The 17,897-nt window shown below is 36.7% G+C and overlaps 1 protein-coding gene across 2 annotated transcripts in view; it reads right to left on the bottom strand.

The window, feature by feature from the left end:
- TMPRSS15 (transmembrane serine protease 15) overlaps positions 1-14,619 on the bottom strand; it is a 146,019-nt gene extending 131,400 nt beyond the window's left edge. For both annotated transcript variants that reach the window (XM_070071911.1, XM_070071912.1), the window contains exons 1-3: positions 14,475-14,619; positions 9,206-9,336; positions 8,870-8,937 (exon numbers count right to left, since the gene is read on the bottom strand). In XM_070071911.1, coding sequence (XP_069928012.1) covers positions 8,870-8,937; positions 9,206-9,336; positions 14,475-14,619 — 344 coding nt within the window. The remainder of the gene's footprint in view (positions 1-8,869; positions 8,938-9,205; positions 9,337-14,474) is intronic.
- Positions 14,620-17,897: the final 3,278 nt, after the last annotated feature.

Below are 17,897 nucleotides of genomic sequence, written 5' to 3'. Positions count from 1 at the left end.
ATGCATGTGTAGAATTCCCAACTTTTGTGTGCTATACCATTGTCCATTTTAAGCTGTATGAATCTCTTTATTCTCACTGGGACAAAATGAGCTTACTTCTAAGGCTGTGAGTACTGTAGACCCAAGCAGTGACCCAAGCTATGCTATATCATCTGAAATATTTTTCTTGCACTATCACGTGAACTATATGTAATACAGCTTGCAAAGTACCACCTAGCAACATCAATTAATGTTTCTTTACTCTGTTGTACCTCCACGATATTTTATATTCCTGCAGGCAGCAATTCTGGACTGTCACCTCCATAGGTACTTCTGAGCTTAATTTATTATTAATTATTTATATTATTAATGAATGTTTATATTCATCACTTAACTCTAAGGTACTCTTTGTAGTGAGGCAATAAAAACTTAATGGCTTATCCAAAATAAAAACATAAAGAAAGAAAACAGTTCTAAATACAATACGAGACAAATGTCTTAACAATAGTAGTTGAGTGAGCTCCTTGATAACTCTCTTAACATCTGTGATCTCACAACCTAGTTAAATGGCTGGTACCACATAATATATAATAAATAAGTGAGAAATAAATAGATTTCTGAATGATCATTTATTTGAACCAGTGTTGATAATATAAAACTATTTGCCTCAATTTTCCAGAGGCATTGTAATATGTTTTATATTTTTAAATTTTCATTATTTTTTCATAGGCAGAGAAAGAGGAACAAAGACAGAGTGCGTCCATCTGCTTTTCTACTTCACACACACACACACACACACATGGGCTGCGAGTCAGGCCAGGACTAAAATTGAAGGCCAGGAACTCAATATAGATCTGCCATGTGGGTTTCACGGATCCAATTACCCCAATTAATTGGGCCATCACTGCTTCCTCTCAGAATTCATTTTAGCAGGAAGTTGGCATCAGTGTATCAAACCCAAGTGCACTGTTATTGGACAGCAGGGATCTTAACCACTGGGCCAAATGCCCACGATGTGTTCTCTACTTTTTTTTTTAATACCCATGTTTACTCTCATCTTTTGTACTTTCACTTCCTATTAGCATGAAGTGAAGAACACTACTTTACATTTTTTTCTTGAGTTTTATTCCACTATAAGTGATGTTAACTTTGCACTCTATATTCTCTTTCATAACATGCTGTATCTGATATAATTTGAGGGATATTTACTTAGACTAAACCAAAGAGAATTTTCAGAAGATAAGAGAAATTCTGCTTTTTGGAGATTATAAAAACTGCAAGGTAACATATTTCTTATCACATCACATTTGAAGAACTGATTTTCAAAATCTGAGCTAAAAACAAACATGTTCACAAAGTATTGTTTTCAGGAGAAAGTAAAAGTAAATTATCATAATTTTTAATCTACATAGATGTATACATCTTCATCTCTGACATTCTTATTAATACAGGCTCTAATTTTTTAGTATCTTCAAATTATATTAACTGTAGGGATTACAGTAGACTCTACTATATTTTACCATATTTTTAACTTGCCTCTATCTTTTATGAAAACACAATTGTGAAAAAATAATTAATATCAAATTTCAAATGTTCTATAATTTGAATGAGAAAAAAACCCTTACTGATCATTCAGGGATTGCCACATATCAAATCCACTAAAAGAATCCTATAAAAGATATTTCACAACTTAATGAAATCATTGTACATTTATTTGTGAGTTTTCTTTTTTTAAGTTTATTTATTTTATACAGGTTTCATATATTTCATGCTTACAGATTTAGGGATATGGTGACAGTCCCCCACCACCCTCCCTTCTTCCATATTCCAAACCTTCCTCCCCTTCTCCTTATATTCCCATTCTTAATTTTTACAAAGATCTATTTTCAGTATACTTAATGATCATATAGTTAACCCTACTCTAAGTAAAAGAACTCATAAATAGCATGAAGATAAAAACAAAACAAAACAAAACAATAATTAGAAAAAAAAAACTGTTCCACAATGGAAGGGCTATAAACAATCATTGAATCTCAAAATGTCTATTTCACTTCAATACATTACATTTTAGGAGGAAATGACTCTATTAGTTATTTTGGATCATGGAAAACATATGATATCTGTCTTTTTGGGACTGGATAATTTGACTAAGTATAATGGTTTCCAGTTGCATGTATCTTGTTACAAAAAACAGGATTTTGTTTTTTTTTTTTAAAGCTGAGTAGTACTCCATAGTGTACATATACCATAATTTCTTCATCCAGTAAACAGTTGAAGGATATCTGGGTTGATTCCATATCTTAGCTATTGCAAATTATGCTGCAATAAACATGGTGGTACAAATAACTCTTTCATATACTGATATCTTTTGGTTTGGGTAAATTCCCAGGAGTAGGATGGCTGGATCATATTGAGGGTCTATATTCAGATTTATTCAGATTTCCGTTAGCATGGAATATCTTTTCCCATCCTTTCACTTTCAGTCCTCATGTGTCTTTATTAGTGAGATGTATTTCCTGTAGGCAGCAAAATAGATGGGTCTTGCTTTTTTAATCCATTCAGCTTGTCTATATATTTTAACTGAACAGTTGAGGCCATTTACATTCAAGGTGACTATTGATAAGTAATGACTTGGCCCTGCCATTTATCCACAAATATTCCCATTGTTTACTTTAGATGTCTTTTGTACTTTTTTTTTTTTTTTACAGGCAGAGTGGACAGAGAGAAAGAGAGAGACAGAGAGAAAGGTCTTCCCTTTGCCCTTGGTTCACCCTCCAATGGCTGCTGCAGCTGGCGTGCTGCGGCCGGCGCATCACGCTGATCCGAAGCCAGGAGCCAGGTGCTTCTCCTGGTCTCCCATGGGGTGCAGGGCCCAAGCACTTGGGCCATCCTCCACTGCACTCCCAGGCCATAGCAGAGAGCTGGCCTGGAAGAGGGGCAACCGGGACTAGAACCTGGTGTGCTGGCGCCGCAGGCTGAGGATTAGCCAATTGAGCAGCTGCACCGGCCTTCTTTGGTACTTTTACTGGGGGATTTTATACCTTTGCATTCTTTTATAATGATGGCTATCTTTCTGTGTTTCTGTGTGTAGCACATCCTTAAGCATCTTTTGTAAGGCTGGATGAGTGGTGACAAATTCTTTCAGTTTTTATTAGTTATGAAAGGTCTTTATTTCACCTTAATTCATAAATGAATGCTTTTCAGGGTGCAGTATTCTGGATTCACAGTTTTTTTCTTTTAAGACTTGGACTTGACTTTGTCTCACCATTCCCTTCTAGTCTGTAGGATTTCTGATGAGAAGTCAGCTGTGAGTCTAATTGGAGATCCTCTGATAGTAATCTGGTGTTTCTCTTGTGCAAATTTTAGAATCTTTTCTTTATGTTTTAATGTGGAAAATTTGACTACAATGTATCATGGTAAAGATATTTTCTGTTCATGTCTGTTAGGAGTTCTATGTGCTTCCTGTACCTGGAAGTCCTTTCTTTCTCCAAATTAGGGAAGTTTTCACTAAAAGTCCTCCTAGTCCATTATCTTTTTCCACACCTTCAAGAACTCCTAAGACTCGTATGTTGGGTCACTTGATAGCATCCCACAAATCTCCAACAGTCTTTGGATATTCATTCCTCTGCCTTGCCAAGTCTGCTGTTAAGGCTTTCCACCACATTCTTTATTTGAACTATTGAATTCTTTATTTCTAATATTTCATTTTGATTTCTCTTTAAAATCTGAATTTCATAGGAAAACTTTTCATTCATGTCACATATGGTTTTCTTTAGTTCATTGACTTGCTTCTGATCACTTTTGAATAATCCTATAATTAAATTTTAATTGTTTCTTGCATTTCCTCAATCTCTTCATCTTTGCATTCTAATATTGAAATGTTGTATTTCTTTTTTTTTGGGGGGGGGGCAAGTCATGATGTCATCCTTATTCTTGTTTCTTGTATTTCTGCATTGTTTTTAGGTATTTGTAGAGTTGATTTTTTTTTCCTCTGTTGACTTTTATCTTTGAGCTATGCCTCTGTGGCTTAGTGGAATGTCTGCACTGTCAGTAAATACCAAGAAGTGTGTGTTGGGTGTGGCCAGAGAGCTCTGTTCAGTGCTCCGGGAGGTGGGGGGAGACTATCTAGGGTGACACCCAATTTGGGCATGGTAGAACTCAATACCCAGCTATACCCTGCACCTTCTCATTTAATCACCAAGTACCCATGGTCTCAGCACCCAAGACTCCCACAGTGGCTGGGTCCAGAAGTTTCTCTGCCCTGCGATCCTGTCCTGTCAACAGAGAGGCTGTTATTCCCTGAGATAGCTCCATCTATGTTATGCATCTTGATCCTGGGAGGTTGTGGGTGCCTCACCATCCCACGTGGTTGCCCAGCCACCTCCTGGTCAAGCTCAAAGTCAGTGGGCACTGCAGATTGTTCCTTCTCCTAGAATATCTGGATCACTCGCATATACAAGAGCCACTGGATGAATATTACTCCCTACCTGCCATTGCTTCCAGTACTGCCAAGAATGCTTCCTGTCTCAGCCAGTGGCTGTGTGCATGCACAAAGAGTTCCGCAGATGCTGCCCAAACCAAAAATGGCACCTGCCCTTTCTCAACCAGGCAGTGTGGGCGCTGATGTGGGAAAGTTGGGGTGAGATAAATGTGCCCCTTTCTACTTCCACTGGGTCCACTGGAAACCACTAGCAACTGCTAGCCCCCAAGGTGCCAATCTGGATTCATGCCATACTCTCCCTTCAGTTATATCACAATGGATTGCTGCAGTCTGGTCTCACCTCTGTCTCCAAACTGCCGCTCCCTCTGGCTCTCATCTGCTGTTGTTGCCTTTGTGTTGGTGCTGTGCATATGCACCCTCCACACTCCACAGCATTCCTCTTCCTCTTTTAGGATTTCCAGTGCAGTTTTCAGTTTTCTGTCCAGTTCTCCCCTGAGAGTGCAATTTCTACACCTGTGGTATTTTTTTTCTTTTCTTCTTCTTCTTCTTCTTCTTCTTCTTCTTTTTTTTTTTTTTTTCAGGCAGAGTGGACAGTGAGAGAGACAGGGAGAAAGGTCTTCCTTTACTGTTGGTTCACCCTTCAATGGCCGCTGTGACCGGCGCACCACGCTGATCCAAAGCCAGGAGCCAGGTACTTATCCTGGTCTCCCATGGGGTGCAGGACCCAAGGACTTGGGCCATCCTCCACTGCACTCTTCGGCCACAGCAGAGAGCTGGACTGGAAGAGGAGCAACCAGGACAGAATCCGGTGCCCCGACCGGGACTAGAACCCAGTGTGCTGGTGCCGCAGGCAGAGGATTAGCCTAGTGAGCCACAGCACCGGCCTTTCCTTTCCTTTCCTTTCCTTCCTTTCCTTTCCTTTCCTTTCCTTTCCTTTCCTTTCCTTTCCTTTCCTTTCCTTTCCTTTCCTTTCCTTTCCTTTCCTTTTTATTCCTAGCTTAGTGCAGTATATGTCATTCCCTAATAAAAAATCTTGGATTCTCATATTCATGATTTTTCTACAGCTTACCTCCATCACCTATCTTTGGTGATTCAGAAGAGAGTGAAACACACATAGTCATTAGAAAAGAGAAAATGTCAGGGAAAAAAAAGATTGTAAGATAAAGTATCTTTCACCTTGTTTGAGTATAGATTCTCCAACAAGTTGTCCTGTAAATTGTTTAATTTTATAAAGGTTAAAAATGAAGGTGAATATCTGGGAAAAATAAAGATAAAAATAAAATTTTCATGCAAAAAGGCTTGTGTGGGTTTAATTACGGAATGTGGTAACACATCCACAGGGAAAGAGCCCTCGGTGGAAAAAACATGTACCAGATACTAATCTGGGAATTTCTGAATATCTGACTCTTTACATTTGACTGCTCCTTTCCCTTTCTTCAATAAGTCTTTAAAAAAAGAATTTGCCATAGTAAGATAACGTGACTATATCAGACAGTCAGATGTGAGTATTAGCAGTCTGACATTTGAAAAGTAACCTAGACTCTTGGAACCTCAGACTGATAAGCCACGGTGGGTTGCTCATCTAAACACTCAAAAATCTCTAGTAAAGAATAGATTAGATGATATACAAAACTGTGTACTTGGTGCTGGCTTCTTGGTGAAGTAGGTTAAACTGCTGCATATGATGTTGGCATCCCATATAGGTACCAGTTGAGTCCTGGATGCTCCACTTCTGAAACAGCTTCCTGCTAATGGCCTGGGAAAATCTGCTGAAGATGGCCCAAATTCTTGGGTTCTTGCTGCTCAAGTGCAAGACCTAGAAGAAGCCCTGGCTCCTGGCTTCAGCCTGGCTAAGCCCTGGCTGTTGCAGTCATCTGTGGAGCAAACCAGCAGATGGAAGATCCCTCTTTTTCTCTCCTTTGCTCCCTGTATCTCTGAATTTCAAAAAAATACATCTTAAAAGAGAAAAAGAAAAAATTGTGTAGTTCTAGAGGTACATGGATAAACAAATTGACAAGTATGTGATGATATTACGGTTTGTACTGAGCCCAGTTCCCTAAACTTATTAGCACCAGAAGCATCATCAGCTCATATAAACATGTCATTGTCTTTTCATAATAAGGCTGAGTTTAACATTTTAAAAATAATGTTTTTTAGAGAATAGACTCCAATAGATATACAACTTTTTAATCTCTTAAACTATTGGATTATTCACCTAAGTGAATAAGTAAATATAAATATCAATGCACAATGTAAACAAGAAAATTGTAACAATTTCTACTAGAATACAAACTGGTAAGAGTAAGAAAAATATATAATTTTTAAGTCCTGGCCTATAGTAAATGACCCATGAATAAAAGTAAAATTAAATGAATCTTCAAATTTTATAGGTAGTAATTTCATCAAAACGAAAAAGGGTGCAATTGCTCTTTGTTCTGGAGCTTGCCCACTGTGTTTTCATTGACTATGTGGCTTTGGAATTTTCCCTTTGTCCATGCTCCTTGGACTGTGATAACTGCCTAAAGACTAACACTTCGTTAGCTTCCTGGTAAAGGAATGGGAAGACTGATAGTTGTAATGTAAGACTATTGCCATCAGCCTAACTTACTTAGGTGTTCCATTGGCATGAGTCAGGCTCTCCCTTACTTACCTTGATTTTTGATGTTTGAGCTCTCTCCTAAGCCAGGGATGTTGTCTTCCTTTTTATTTCTTTAGGAAATAAAGTTGTTTTTCTCACTGTATCATCTATTTTAGGATAAAAAGCTATTCTACCTTTCCTATAACAATTTGGTGTATTTTGGGGACTCTTACTATAACATACTGATAGGAAAAGAGGACATATACTGAGTCAAAAGAAAAACAAAGCAAAAATGGATTCAAATATAGATGCTATTCAATTTATAATAAGTTATGTACTGATAAACCCATTGTGAGTTGAAATACATCAAAAAACACATTTAATACATTTAAGCTACCAAGAATCATAGCTTACTTAGCTCTAGCCTATTTTAAATGTGTTCAAAACACATTAGCCTTCTGGGGATAAAATTATCTAACACAAGGCATATTTCATAATAAAGTGTTGACTATAATATGTAACTTATTGAGCACTATAATAAGCTGAAAATAGAATACCTACTCATCATTAATACATAATTTATACATTTTAATGTAAGGTGTCTAATGAATGGGTATAGCTTTTGCAACTCTGTAATGTAAAATAAAAATCATGTTGACCAATTATAAATTGAGATGATCTTGAAATTCCTAAAAATTTTCCAACTATTTAATTGGCAGAGAGTTAGCTAATATCTCAAGCCTCAATGTCATATCTATAAATCTGAATAATGACATCTCTCTCATAGTCATTTTATGAGAATAGATTAGCTAATATCACTTAAATTACATCACAGTATGGTTGACCTGAAATACATGTTCAACCAGTGAGTTTCCACATTTTTTTCTTTTTTTGCGAAGGTATGTCTTTCCATCTGTGTTATTTTATTCTAAGTGATCTTGAAGACTTTGCCCCTGTATACTGTTTTACAGATATACCAGATCTCAATCAGTTTCTTATGTTAGCTTTCTATTTTTACGGGCGGGACACCTTTTCTTTGTTGTTTTTCTCTTTTTAATTTAATTTTATATATTATAAGGCCCCTATAACTTTCTTAAATTTCATGCTGATTCTTATATCTATTTATTTATTTCATCTATTCCTTTGATAGTTTGAGATTTAGAAAACTGTAGATTCAGATTGATGTCAGCAAGTGGCAGAATAAGAAGCCCTGGACTTTCTCCAACACATACATTGATACAAAAACAGCATATGGATGAATTCCCTTCATGAAGAATCAAAAAAAATTAGTTGCTAAGAGGGTTGATCTCACGGGAAGTGTTCCTAGCATAACATTTATAAGTATATATATATATATATATACACACACGCACACGCACACACACACATACCATCTCTAGATTCAAATAGTCTTAAGTGGAAGATCATCATTATCTATCTAATGTAAGATTCATTCATTTACTGAACACTTACTTTACAACCGTGAACAAATCCCCTGTCTCCCGTGATTCACTGTGTAAATGAAGCTGATGACATCATATCATTTTACTAATAAACAGCAAGCTTATCCCACATGTTCACTGCACATTGGAAAATAAGTCTGCATCTGTGTACATTCAACCTCAACCCCTTCCTGGTATTACTAGATTTCACCCAGGAGAGACAAACATCATCATATGTTCAAATATCAGAATTATTATTTGCTACTAAAATAAAAAAGAAAGTTTGTGTTGTGATACTTTTCTTCTAAAATATTGAAAATTTTAAATAATCCTTTTCTCCTACCCAATGACACTATTTTCCAACTAATAACAAAATGGTTACTTTACGATTCTGTCTTCTATCAGCAGAAATTCTTTGAATACACTCACTCAAATTGTAAAACTCTTGAGTTCTTATATTCATTCTTCAAGTTACTTGATTGAAAGATCTCATCTATCTAAAAATAAAAAAAGTTGAAAAGGTATATTAAATTTAAAATATCAACTTGTAGTCACAATGTTATATAGAGTAATTCTTATGTTTTGCTTCAAATTGATAGAGGGTATTTTCTCTGTGGTGGTTTGGTTCATATACTTCTGAAAAATGGGCATATTAAATTTAATTACTAACTTCTTCATGGTCAGAAATTGGGATCTATACCTTTTGGCAAGTGGTCAGCAAAACTATGTTGTGTCAAATCAGTAGAAGAAAAGACAATCCCCTACCATTTGCTGAAGGTCAAAAGCAAGGACTTTGAAATCCATTGACAGTTTATCTTGCAAATTAGGATTATATGTAGCTCCAGATGTTATCTTAAAAGTCCCTCTGGTTTCATGACTGTCTCCAAATCCTGGATCTGGACAAATTAATAAGAAACGAAATGTTGAATTAGGAGCAGGAGAGAACGTGGGCATTGTGCTTAAGGCACAGAAGTAAAGTTCTTGCTAGATGTATTTCCCGGCAATTCTTCCTTGACTTGTCAGTCCTGCACTTCTTACTTTTTTTTTTGTCTGCTTTTTATACTTATTCTTCTTGTTTCAGAATCAGATATTTACAGTTTTTATTTATTTACTTTCAGCTACCTGAAAGGCAGAGAGAGAGAAAGAGAGAGAGAGAGAGAATCTTCCCATCTGCTGATGCACTCCCGAGATATCCAACAAAACCAGGGCTAGGCCAGATGGAAGCCAAGAACCTGGAACTCCACCCAGGTCTCCCTAGCAGGAAGCCAAAGCACTTGAGTCATCATCTGCAGCCTCCCAAGGGTGCATTAGCAGGATAGTTGGGAAGCAGAAGAGCCACACCTGGAATTGGCACACCAACATGGGATTTGGACATTGTAAGCAGCAGCTTAACCTGCTGCACTGCAATACCTGCTCGGAATTGTTACAAATAAATAAATAAACTGTTTTATCATTTCAACAATTAATAAATAGGCCTCTATTCTAGTTTTCTATTCTAATTTTCTTTTCTTTGAAATATAGTAATACTCTTGAGCTTCTATTTTTTTTTTTTTTTTTTTTTTGGTATTGAAATTCCTGCTGGAAGAAGCAGAGTCTGATACATTGCCACCAATTATAAGAACTGATTCAGGAAAGCATGGTGAGAAATGGACCATTAAAAGTTCTGTAGTTGCTTTCAGATACTTTTTGACCCCCTGGCATCCAAGGCCTATGCTGGCTTTCATCATGTGGATTGCTGTGAAGATTTCAGTATGTGCTACTTTGAAAGCAGCTTTGAAGAAACTTCTTTCATTCTAATAATTATAATATGTAGAGTACAAAAATGTATGAATGAAATACATGTTTTGAGATTTGATTATTGTTTATAACCTGTGCCTACATTCTTGAGAAAGAGTGGTTTTCCTATTTCCCATTGAATTATTTATTTAATGGAGGGTTAAGTTTCTGATTATAAAGTAAATTGAAAATATTTCATTGTAAAAATTAAAAACAAAATAAGGAAGGAGGAGGGAAGGTGGGAGTGAGGGAGGGAGGGGAGGTAGAGTGGGAAGTTTAATTTTGCTTTTAAAATGTGTATATGAAATACATGAAAATTTTCCCCCTTTATAAATAAAAAATTAAAGATTGACTTGTATATGACCTTATAGCTTTTGATGATGACGGTTGAAAAAGTTACAAATTCTATGTAAAATATACTGATTCAATAGGAAAAATGCAAATAAATGACTAACAAATTGAATATATATAATGGCTAATAACATTTTCCATTAAGTCCTACATAATTTCTTCATTAGAATATTCTCGCTGAGATATATTTACAGGGGCCGGTGCTGTGGAATAGCAGGTAAAGCCGCTGCCTGCAATACTGGCATCCCATATGGGCGCCGGTTCTAGTCCTGGCCATTCCACTTGTGATCCAACTCTCTGCTATGTCCTGGGAAAGCAGTGAAAGACGGCCCAAGGGCCTCTGCACCCACGTGTGAGACCAGAAGGAAGCTCCTGGCTTTGGATTGGCACAGCTCTGGCCTTGCAGCCAACTGGGGAGTGAACCAGTATATGGAAGATCTCTTTCTCTCTCTCTGCCTCTCCTTCTCTCTCTGTGTAACTCTGACTTCCAAATAAATAAATGTATCTTTTTTTAAAAGAAGAGATATATTTATATTTAAATGAATAGCATCAACGGAAGCAAAATGATGGCATTATTAGCAAATGTAATAATAATGACACACAATTCTCACAATGAATGCTATCAGATGCTATTTCTTTTTGTCCAGGATGGTGCCAGTGGGGCTCAGAATGACTCAGCAACAGGGCAGGCATTGTTGCGCAGCAAGTTAAGCTGCTGCTTGTGATGCTGGTATCTCATATCAGAGAACCAGCTTGAGTTTCCACTATTTGTTTCAATCCAGCTTCCTGCTAATGCACCCGGGAAAGCAGCAGATGATGGCCCAAGTACTTGGATCCCTGCTGTGCTATAGTTCTTGGATCCAGGTTCCTGGCTTTGGCCTGCCCCTGTCCAGGCTATTGTAGGAATTTAGGGGGGGACCAGCAGATGAAAGATATCTCTCTCTCTCTCTCTTTCTGATATTCCCTCTCTTTCCTTCACTGGGTCTTTCAAATGAATGATTAAAAAAATATAAAACTTTTTATAAAAGAAAAGGATGGCTCAGAAAAGATTTCCAAGGTAATAAAGGTCCTAAGTAACAAATTTGTAAATTGACATTGAAGTAGCTGGCTTCACAGCCCAGAATCTGTCGTATACTGACATCACACTGTTATAGGCAGGTGTACAGGACAAAATTGATAAGGTTTGTGAGCTGGAAGATCATACCTTCACCACACCCCTATGTGATCTCCTGCCCCTACCTGACCACACCTGTGTGCCCATCTGCTAATCAGGTTAATTAACCACTCCCGTTTGGAAGTAGATTAAAGGCCTGGGACAGTGTGGGCCCAGCCCTTTTTTCCCTTTTGCACTGGACCCGCTTGCTGCCCCCCGCACCTTCCAGGAGCCTCCATACTCTTCCACATGGCTGGCTCCTGACGCTCGGTATGAGTCCAGATTTCTCTCTCCTTTAGATAGAGCCCTCACTTTCCTATGCATTTCTCTCAATAAATAAAAGGCTTAAATCTTATCATGCTGCCTCGTTCTGAAATCGGAGATGACCAGTATTCAGAATTCTTCTCTGAGTATTAGGCAAGAACCCACAGGCTCATTAAGGGACATGTCTCCAGTAATAATACTTCCCAATCCAGAAGGAATATTAGAAATAATATATCAAACAATAAGCTTATCATTATGTTAAACAGCTTTCATTGTCAAATTTGGGTGTAAGATATTATTATTAACTTATTTCATTTGCTCTTTAAATACCCAAAATAACATTGAGATTTGCATCTTAAATGTGGAATACATAGAAAGACTGAAGAGCTACCAGAGATTAGACTAAGGAAATACGACAATGAAATGCTATGTGGGTGACTGTACTGGTTTCTTTTTTTAAGGCATTTTTATTTATTTGGAAAGTGGAGCTAGAAGGGGGCGGGGGAGAGAATATGAGATCTTTCCTCTGCTGGTTCACTCCTCAAATGGCCACAGCATCCTGATCCAGGCAAGACAGGAAGAATGCAGCCAGGAGCCAGGAACTCCATCCTATGCTCCAGTATGGGTGGGAGGAGCCCAAATACTTGGGTTGTCTTCCATTGCCTTCCTAGGCAGGTTGCTTTACAGTTATTTCTGATAAAAAGTAAAACAAAACTATCTATCAAATATACATGCCATTAAATCCTCTATTATTGTGTTACAAATTTAATTCAAATCCTTTTAATATTTAGTTATTCATTGTTAAATTTTGTAACATCTTCAATATTCATTTTCCATTGTTTATGGTGGAAAAAGGATAGCCATTCTAGCTCTTTGACTGAAAGTAGATCAAATCGGAATTTACTCCTCCATCCTTTCAAGAGATCAGTTCAGTCTCATACCCTGTATTGTTCCCCACCTCACCCCCTGCGTTCTTTTCCAGATCTGAAAGTCTGTGAAACCTGAAAAACCTGTAGGGAGAAACTCATCTCCTACTGCTTCCCACCCCATCTCCAGACACTTAGCCCACCCTAAGATATATAAGGCCCAGCCCACGGAGGACTGTGTCCTCTGCTACATGTTCTATCTGTGTGCATGCTAGCCGCTGGTCACTCATTTCTGCAAATTTACTTTTCTTGAATAAATTCATTCTGGCTGCGAGTTCATATCCTGTCCCCTCTGTGTCCTGTGCCTCTTTTCCTTACAGTTTATAACATAATTCTCTTTAGCATGTTAACTGAGCATCAAAGATTTTAATAGTCTCAAATGGTTTTACAATCTTGAGGATTTTCATACCATTTAAATAAGGCCAGACTCTTTTCTAAAGTGTAAGTGGGCCTCTATAAATCTTTAAGTGCTGATATAGTCATATAAAATATTCACAAATATATATTTTATTTAAAATGTATCTCTTGTATGTGACTATAATATGTGACAGGAGTTATACTGATATATTTTAAAATTTTATTATACTATAATTCAAACTTATTAATCCAGTAGAAGAAATTGGCTAACTCAAATTCTAAGAATATTCTTGGAAAATCTAAAATTACTCATATGTAAGAAATCTTATCCTGTGAGTTTTCAGAAAGAATTACAATGCCCACATATAACTCACCATTTAAAAATATAAGTATTATATGGAAAAAATAAATACTTAATGCTCAGGTTGTTGCTCTGCTTCCAGTTTTTTTAAAATTTGTTATAAATTAGTAAGTGATAAATAAGGCACAAGTTTTAGACTTGGGACTTCTAATTTGGGATCTTACTTCTGATCCCTACTTAGGATACAGACTTAAGCAATTTCCTTAAATTCTTTGTCTCAGATTCCTCATCCGTAAAATGAGGAAACTAGTAACTACCACATAGATTTGATATATCCAGATAATATTTGAAGCTGTTTGAAAAGATATTGGTACAGACTCAGCTATAAATAATACTTTCTTTTCTTATTTTGTAATTTATCACAGGCTGATATTCAGACAGCTTGAGATCTTTAAAAGTCTACATTTACATCCAAGTTGCTTTTATTACTACAATTAGAATTTTTGGTCTAATAAGAGAATGAGGGAGTTCTAATGAAATGAATATTTTTTCACTAACTGCATATTTATTGATTTGTGCAGTCAACAATTTAATGTGTTGATAAATTGGATTCTATCAGAATGAATGTTCATGCCAACAAACCTACATTTCGATGTTGAAAATGAAAAACATAGTATTTTTATTCTTTAAATTAAAAAAAAGTCTCATGCTTGAATTCTGGATTAAGTCATATACCAATTACATTTTCTAATATACTGTGACATAAACTACAGAGAAGCAACTGAGTGTAACATAGCTATTTTGACATAAAGCCACAGCAATGAATAAGATATACTGACAGGATAGCTGAGATTAAAGTGTGCCACATCTGACAGCGCCCTTAGTGGTCAACTCCATATGACTTACCTCTCCCTGAGGCATTGATTGCCAGCCAAGACACTGCAATTAATCCAGCAGACAGCACCACCAACGTGGCAAAGAGAGCTGCAAATAGAACTTCATAGGAGCTGAGACCATGGTGCCTTGAAGATATGCTTCTTTTGGATTCCATTTTTTAGTTTTAAAGGTTTGCTAATTTAAGAACTGTAAGAGACTGTATATATCTATATTCTCCACACTAGAGAAACACACGTCAGCACAAACTGGGGGGTAAAAGTCTTCAAATGCTTAGAGATCTGTAAAGCAATGACAATCAACATTGACAGCCATACCAGTCAGTATAAAGGAGTAGTACATGATGCTCTGGCAATGTTAGGTCTTTATACATCAAATCTTTCAAAGGGCAGTTAATCTTTAAGAATATATCAATGAGTTTAGAAGCCTAGAGTTGTAAATACTAATCACTTGATCAGGCTATTTGTTAAGGTGAATGAAATTAACTTCATGTTGTAAACAAAAAATGACACATTATCATTTGTGGAACTATTAGAAAAAATACAAAATTCATGACAGACAAATGAGTCACTAGGCAGATGAACTTGATATTTGTAAAGAGAGGTTCTAACAGATCAACCTTCTGCCCTCTGACTCTGATCATTATGAAGGTATTTCTCCTGTTGTGTGTGGGGATAGACATTCCAAAAATAACTTGCATGCACAGATGTATATAAAACATAACACACACACACACATTCTTCCCCAATACACACACACGCACACACGTGTGTATGTATATGCTTCTTACTGAAACCAACAAAAGTTTTATTAACTTGATTATGTCACCATTGTGAAGTTAGGCAATTCAGCACAGTATTGATTTAACATGAAGGAAAGTCCACTTCAACAAGGCGTCATATTTTTTATGGCCTATGTGTAGTTGTCAATGAATGGTAACAGCTTTACTAACAGGGGTAAAGTGTTCGTTTCTATTTTAAGAAGATATTCTGCGTGGAGAGCACGTTGCCCTGGACTTTGTTTAAAGATGCCAATTACAGTAAGAGAATAAGTTAAGATAACTACACTCATAACTGTGGACCTAGGACTTAGGGGAAAATTAAAGCTGTTTTCTGATAATTATAGTGTGGTGTACCTCTGGTACTTGAACAACTGAAGCCATTATTTAAAAAATAAATTAACAAAATAGAAAAACCAAAACTATTCTGAAAGAAAACTGATTTGCTTTTTGTTCTGGTCAATAAAACTGGCTAGAGGTAAGAAAGTCCCAGATCAGAAATCCTTAAAACACTGAAATTGTGACCAATTAAATTAGGCTGAGATGAGCAATAGTACTTTGCTTCTACCCTTGAAAGAAGAGAATAGCATGTTGTACTCAGTTATTTGCTGAATAAAAAGGACAACAGAAATAAATAAGTTATAGAAATACTTGTATTTTTTATTGAATTGCAAACTTTGATGTACATATATATGGAATGAAGGATGCCAGTGATGGCACTAGAAGTTCATTTGACTCAGATACTAAGGGACAATGCTAATATTAGACCAGACCCTCTGATAAAATTGGAGCCTAGAAAAGATCACCCTTGAATTTCAAAAGTCAAGAAGGTGAAAGTTTAATTACTGTTTTCTCTTTGTATTTGGTGCAGAAACAAAGATTTTTCAGAAAATCATAGGGAATGTTCACTTAAATTTATTTTGACCTTCCAGAAGCAAATGAGAAGGTAGTTAGCAAAGAGAGTGCACATGCTCTGCTCTAAGAACAGAGTAACAAAAGATTAAATGCATGGTTGAAAATCCAAAATGACTTACTCCAGTTTAGAAACAAAATCAGCCTTCAGGTTATAAACTTTCTTCAAAGGAAATGTTTTAAATAATTCTACTTATTATAATTAAATAAATAGTGGAAGAATATCTGTTTTGAAAAAAGACAATCATATATAAAGGACAAACTGAAAGAAAACAAACAGGTAATTGTGAAAAAGAACAAATCATATGTCCTAAAATTAAATAGAAAAACTATAAAAATCAAACAGTATTTCACATAAGACAACTCATCATAAAGCTGTAGCAATAAAGAGAATATGATATCAGTTCTATCAATTCAAGAACAGAAATAATATAGCCATCTAGTTAAGCTACACCTTTGACACAAGCCTCCCATTACAAAACATCAGCTCTGCCTCGGACCCAGCTCTTTGCTAATGTGCCTGTAATTGTAGCAAAAGATGGCTCAAGAACTTGTGACCCTGTCACCCATATGGGAGACCTGGATGGAGTTCCAGGTACACGACTTGGGCCTGGCACAGACTCAGTCTTACGGCCATTTGGGGAGTAAACCAGCAAATGGAAGATCTCTTTCTCTGTTTCTCCCTTTCACTCTGTCACTCTGCCTGTCAAATAAATAAAACAAATAATAAGAAGAAATTATCTAAGTGGAAAGAAATAACATGCACATCAACAACTTAATGCACACATAGAAACCTCATTTATGAAAAGTAGACCGTTAATTATGGGAGAGGAAAGAATGGCTATTAAATAAACGGTCCTGGGTGAGTTTGTTATCCATTTTTTGGATAAATCTCATGCCATAAGGAAAAATAAAATCCAGGTAGATTATGTATACACAAAAGTACAGAAACATTATAGCAGAAAACACAGAGGAATATTTTTGATGAAAACATTGGGAGAGTTTTTAATAAAAGAATAAAAAGAAGAACATTAGTAAATTTAGCCAAAAATAGCACAGCCTCATTGTTTTTATTTGGAAGGCAGAGAGATAGAGATAGAGAAAGAGAGGACAGACAGAGTCTTCCAAAAGTGAGCCCATTCTGCAAATACCCACAGTAGCTGGGTGAGGCCCCATTGAAACTAGGAGCTACGATCCCAGTCCAGAATACCCATGTGGTAGAGACTCAAGTTCTGGGGGCTTTACCTGCCATGTCCCAGAGAGCTAAACAGGGGGAAGCTATAATGGTAATGGAGATGAAACTTCTTTTTTTTAATGATTTATGTATTTATTTGAGTGGTGGAGTTACAGAGAGAGGGAGAGAGAGAGAGAGAAAGGTCTTCCATCCACTAGTTCATTCCCTAAATCGTCCCAATGGTCAGGGCTGAGCCCATCAAAGCCAGGAGCCTCCTCTAGGTCTCCCACTTGGGCCATCTTCCACTGCTTTTCCTAGGCCATTAACAGAGAGCTGGATCAAAAGTGAAGCAGCCGAGATTCGAACCGGCACCCATATGAGATGCCAGCATCCTAGGCAGGGGCTTTATATGCTATGCCAAAATGCTGGCCCCTGCAGATTCATTTTTAATGAAAATATGTAGAAAAGAAAGTAAAATTAAGACTAGAGGATTTTGGCTTGTTTTTCATGGCATATGTTTTAGTTTGACAGAACAGAACTGGGGCAGATGCTTCGGTATGAAGTCCTCAGA

This window comes from Oryctolagus cuniculus, chromosome 4, assembly GCF_964237555.1.
Source record: "Oryctolagus cuniculus chromosome 4, mOryCun1.1, whole genome shotgun sequence".
NCBI lineage: Eukaryota > Metazoa > Chordata > Mammalia > Lagomorpha > Leporidae > Oryctolagus > Oryctolagus cuniculus.
The sequence above is the reverse complement of the archived record's forward strand: the minus strand, read 5'-3'. Positions and strand labels throughout refer to the sequence as shown.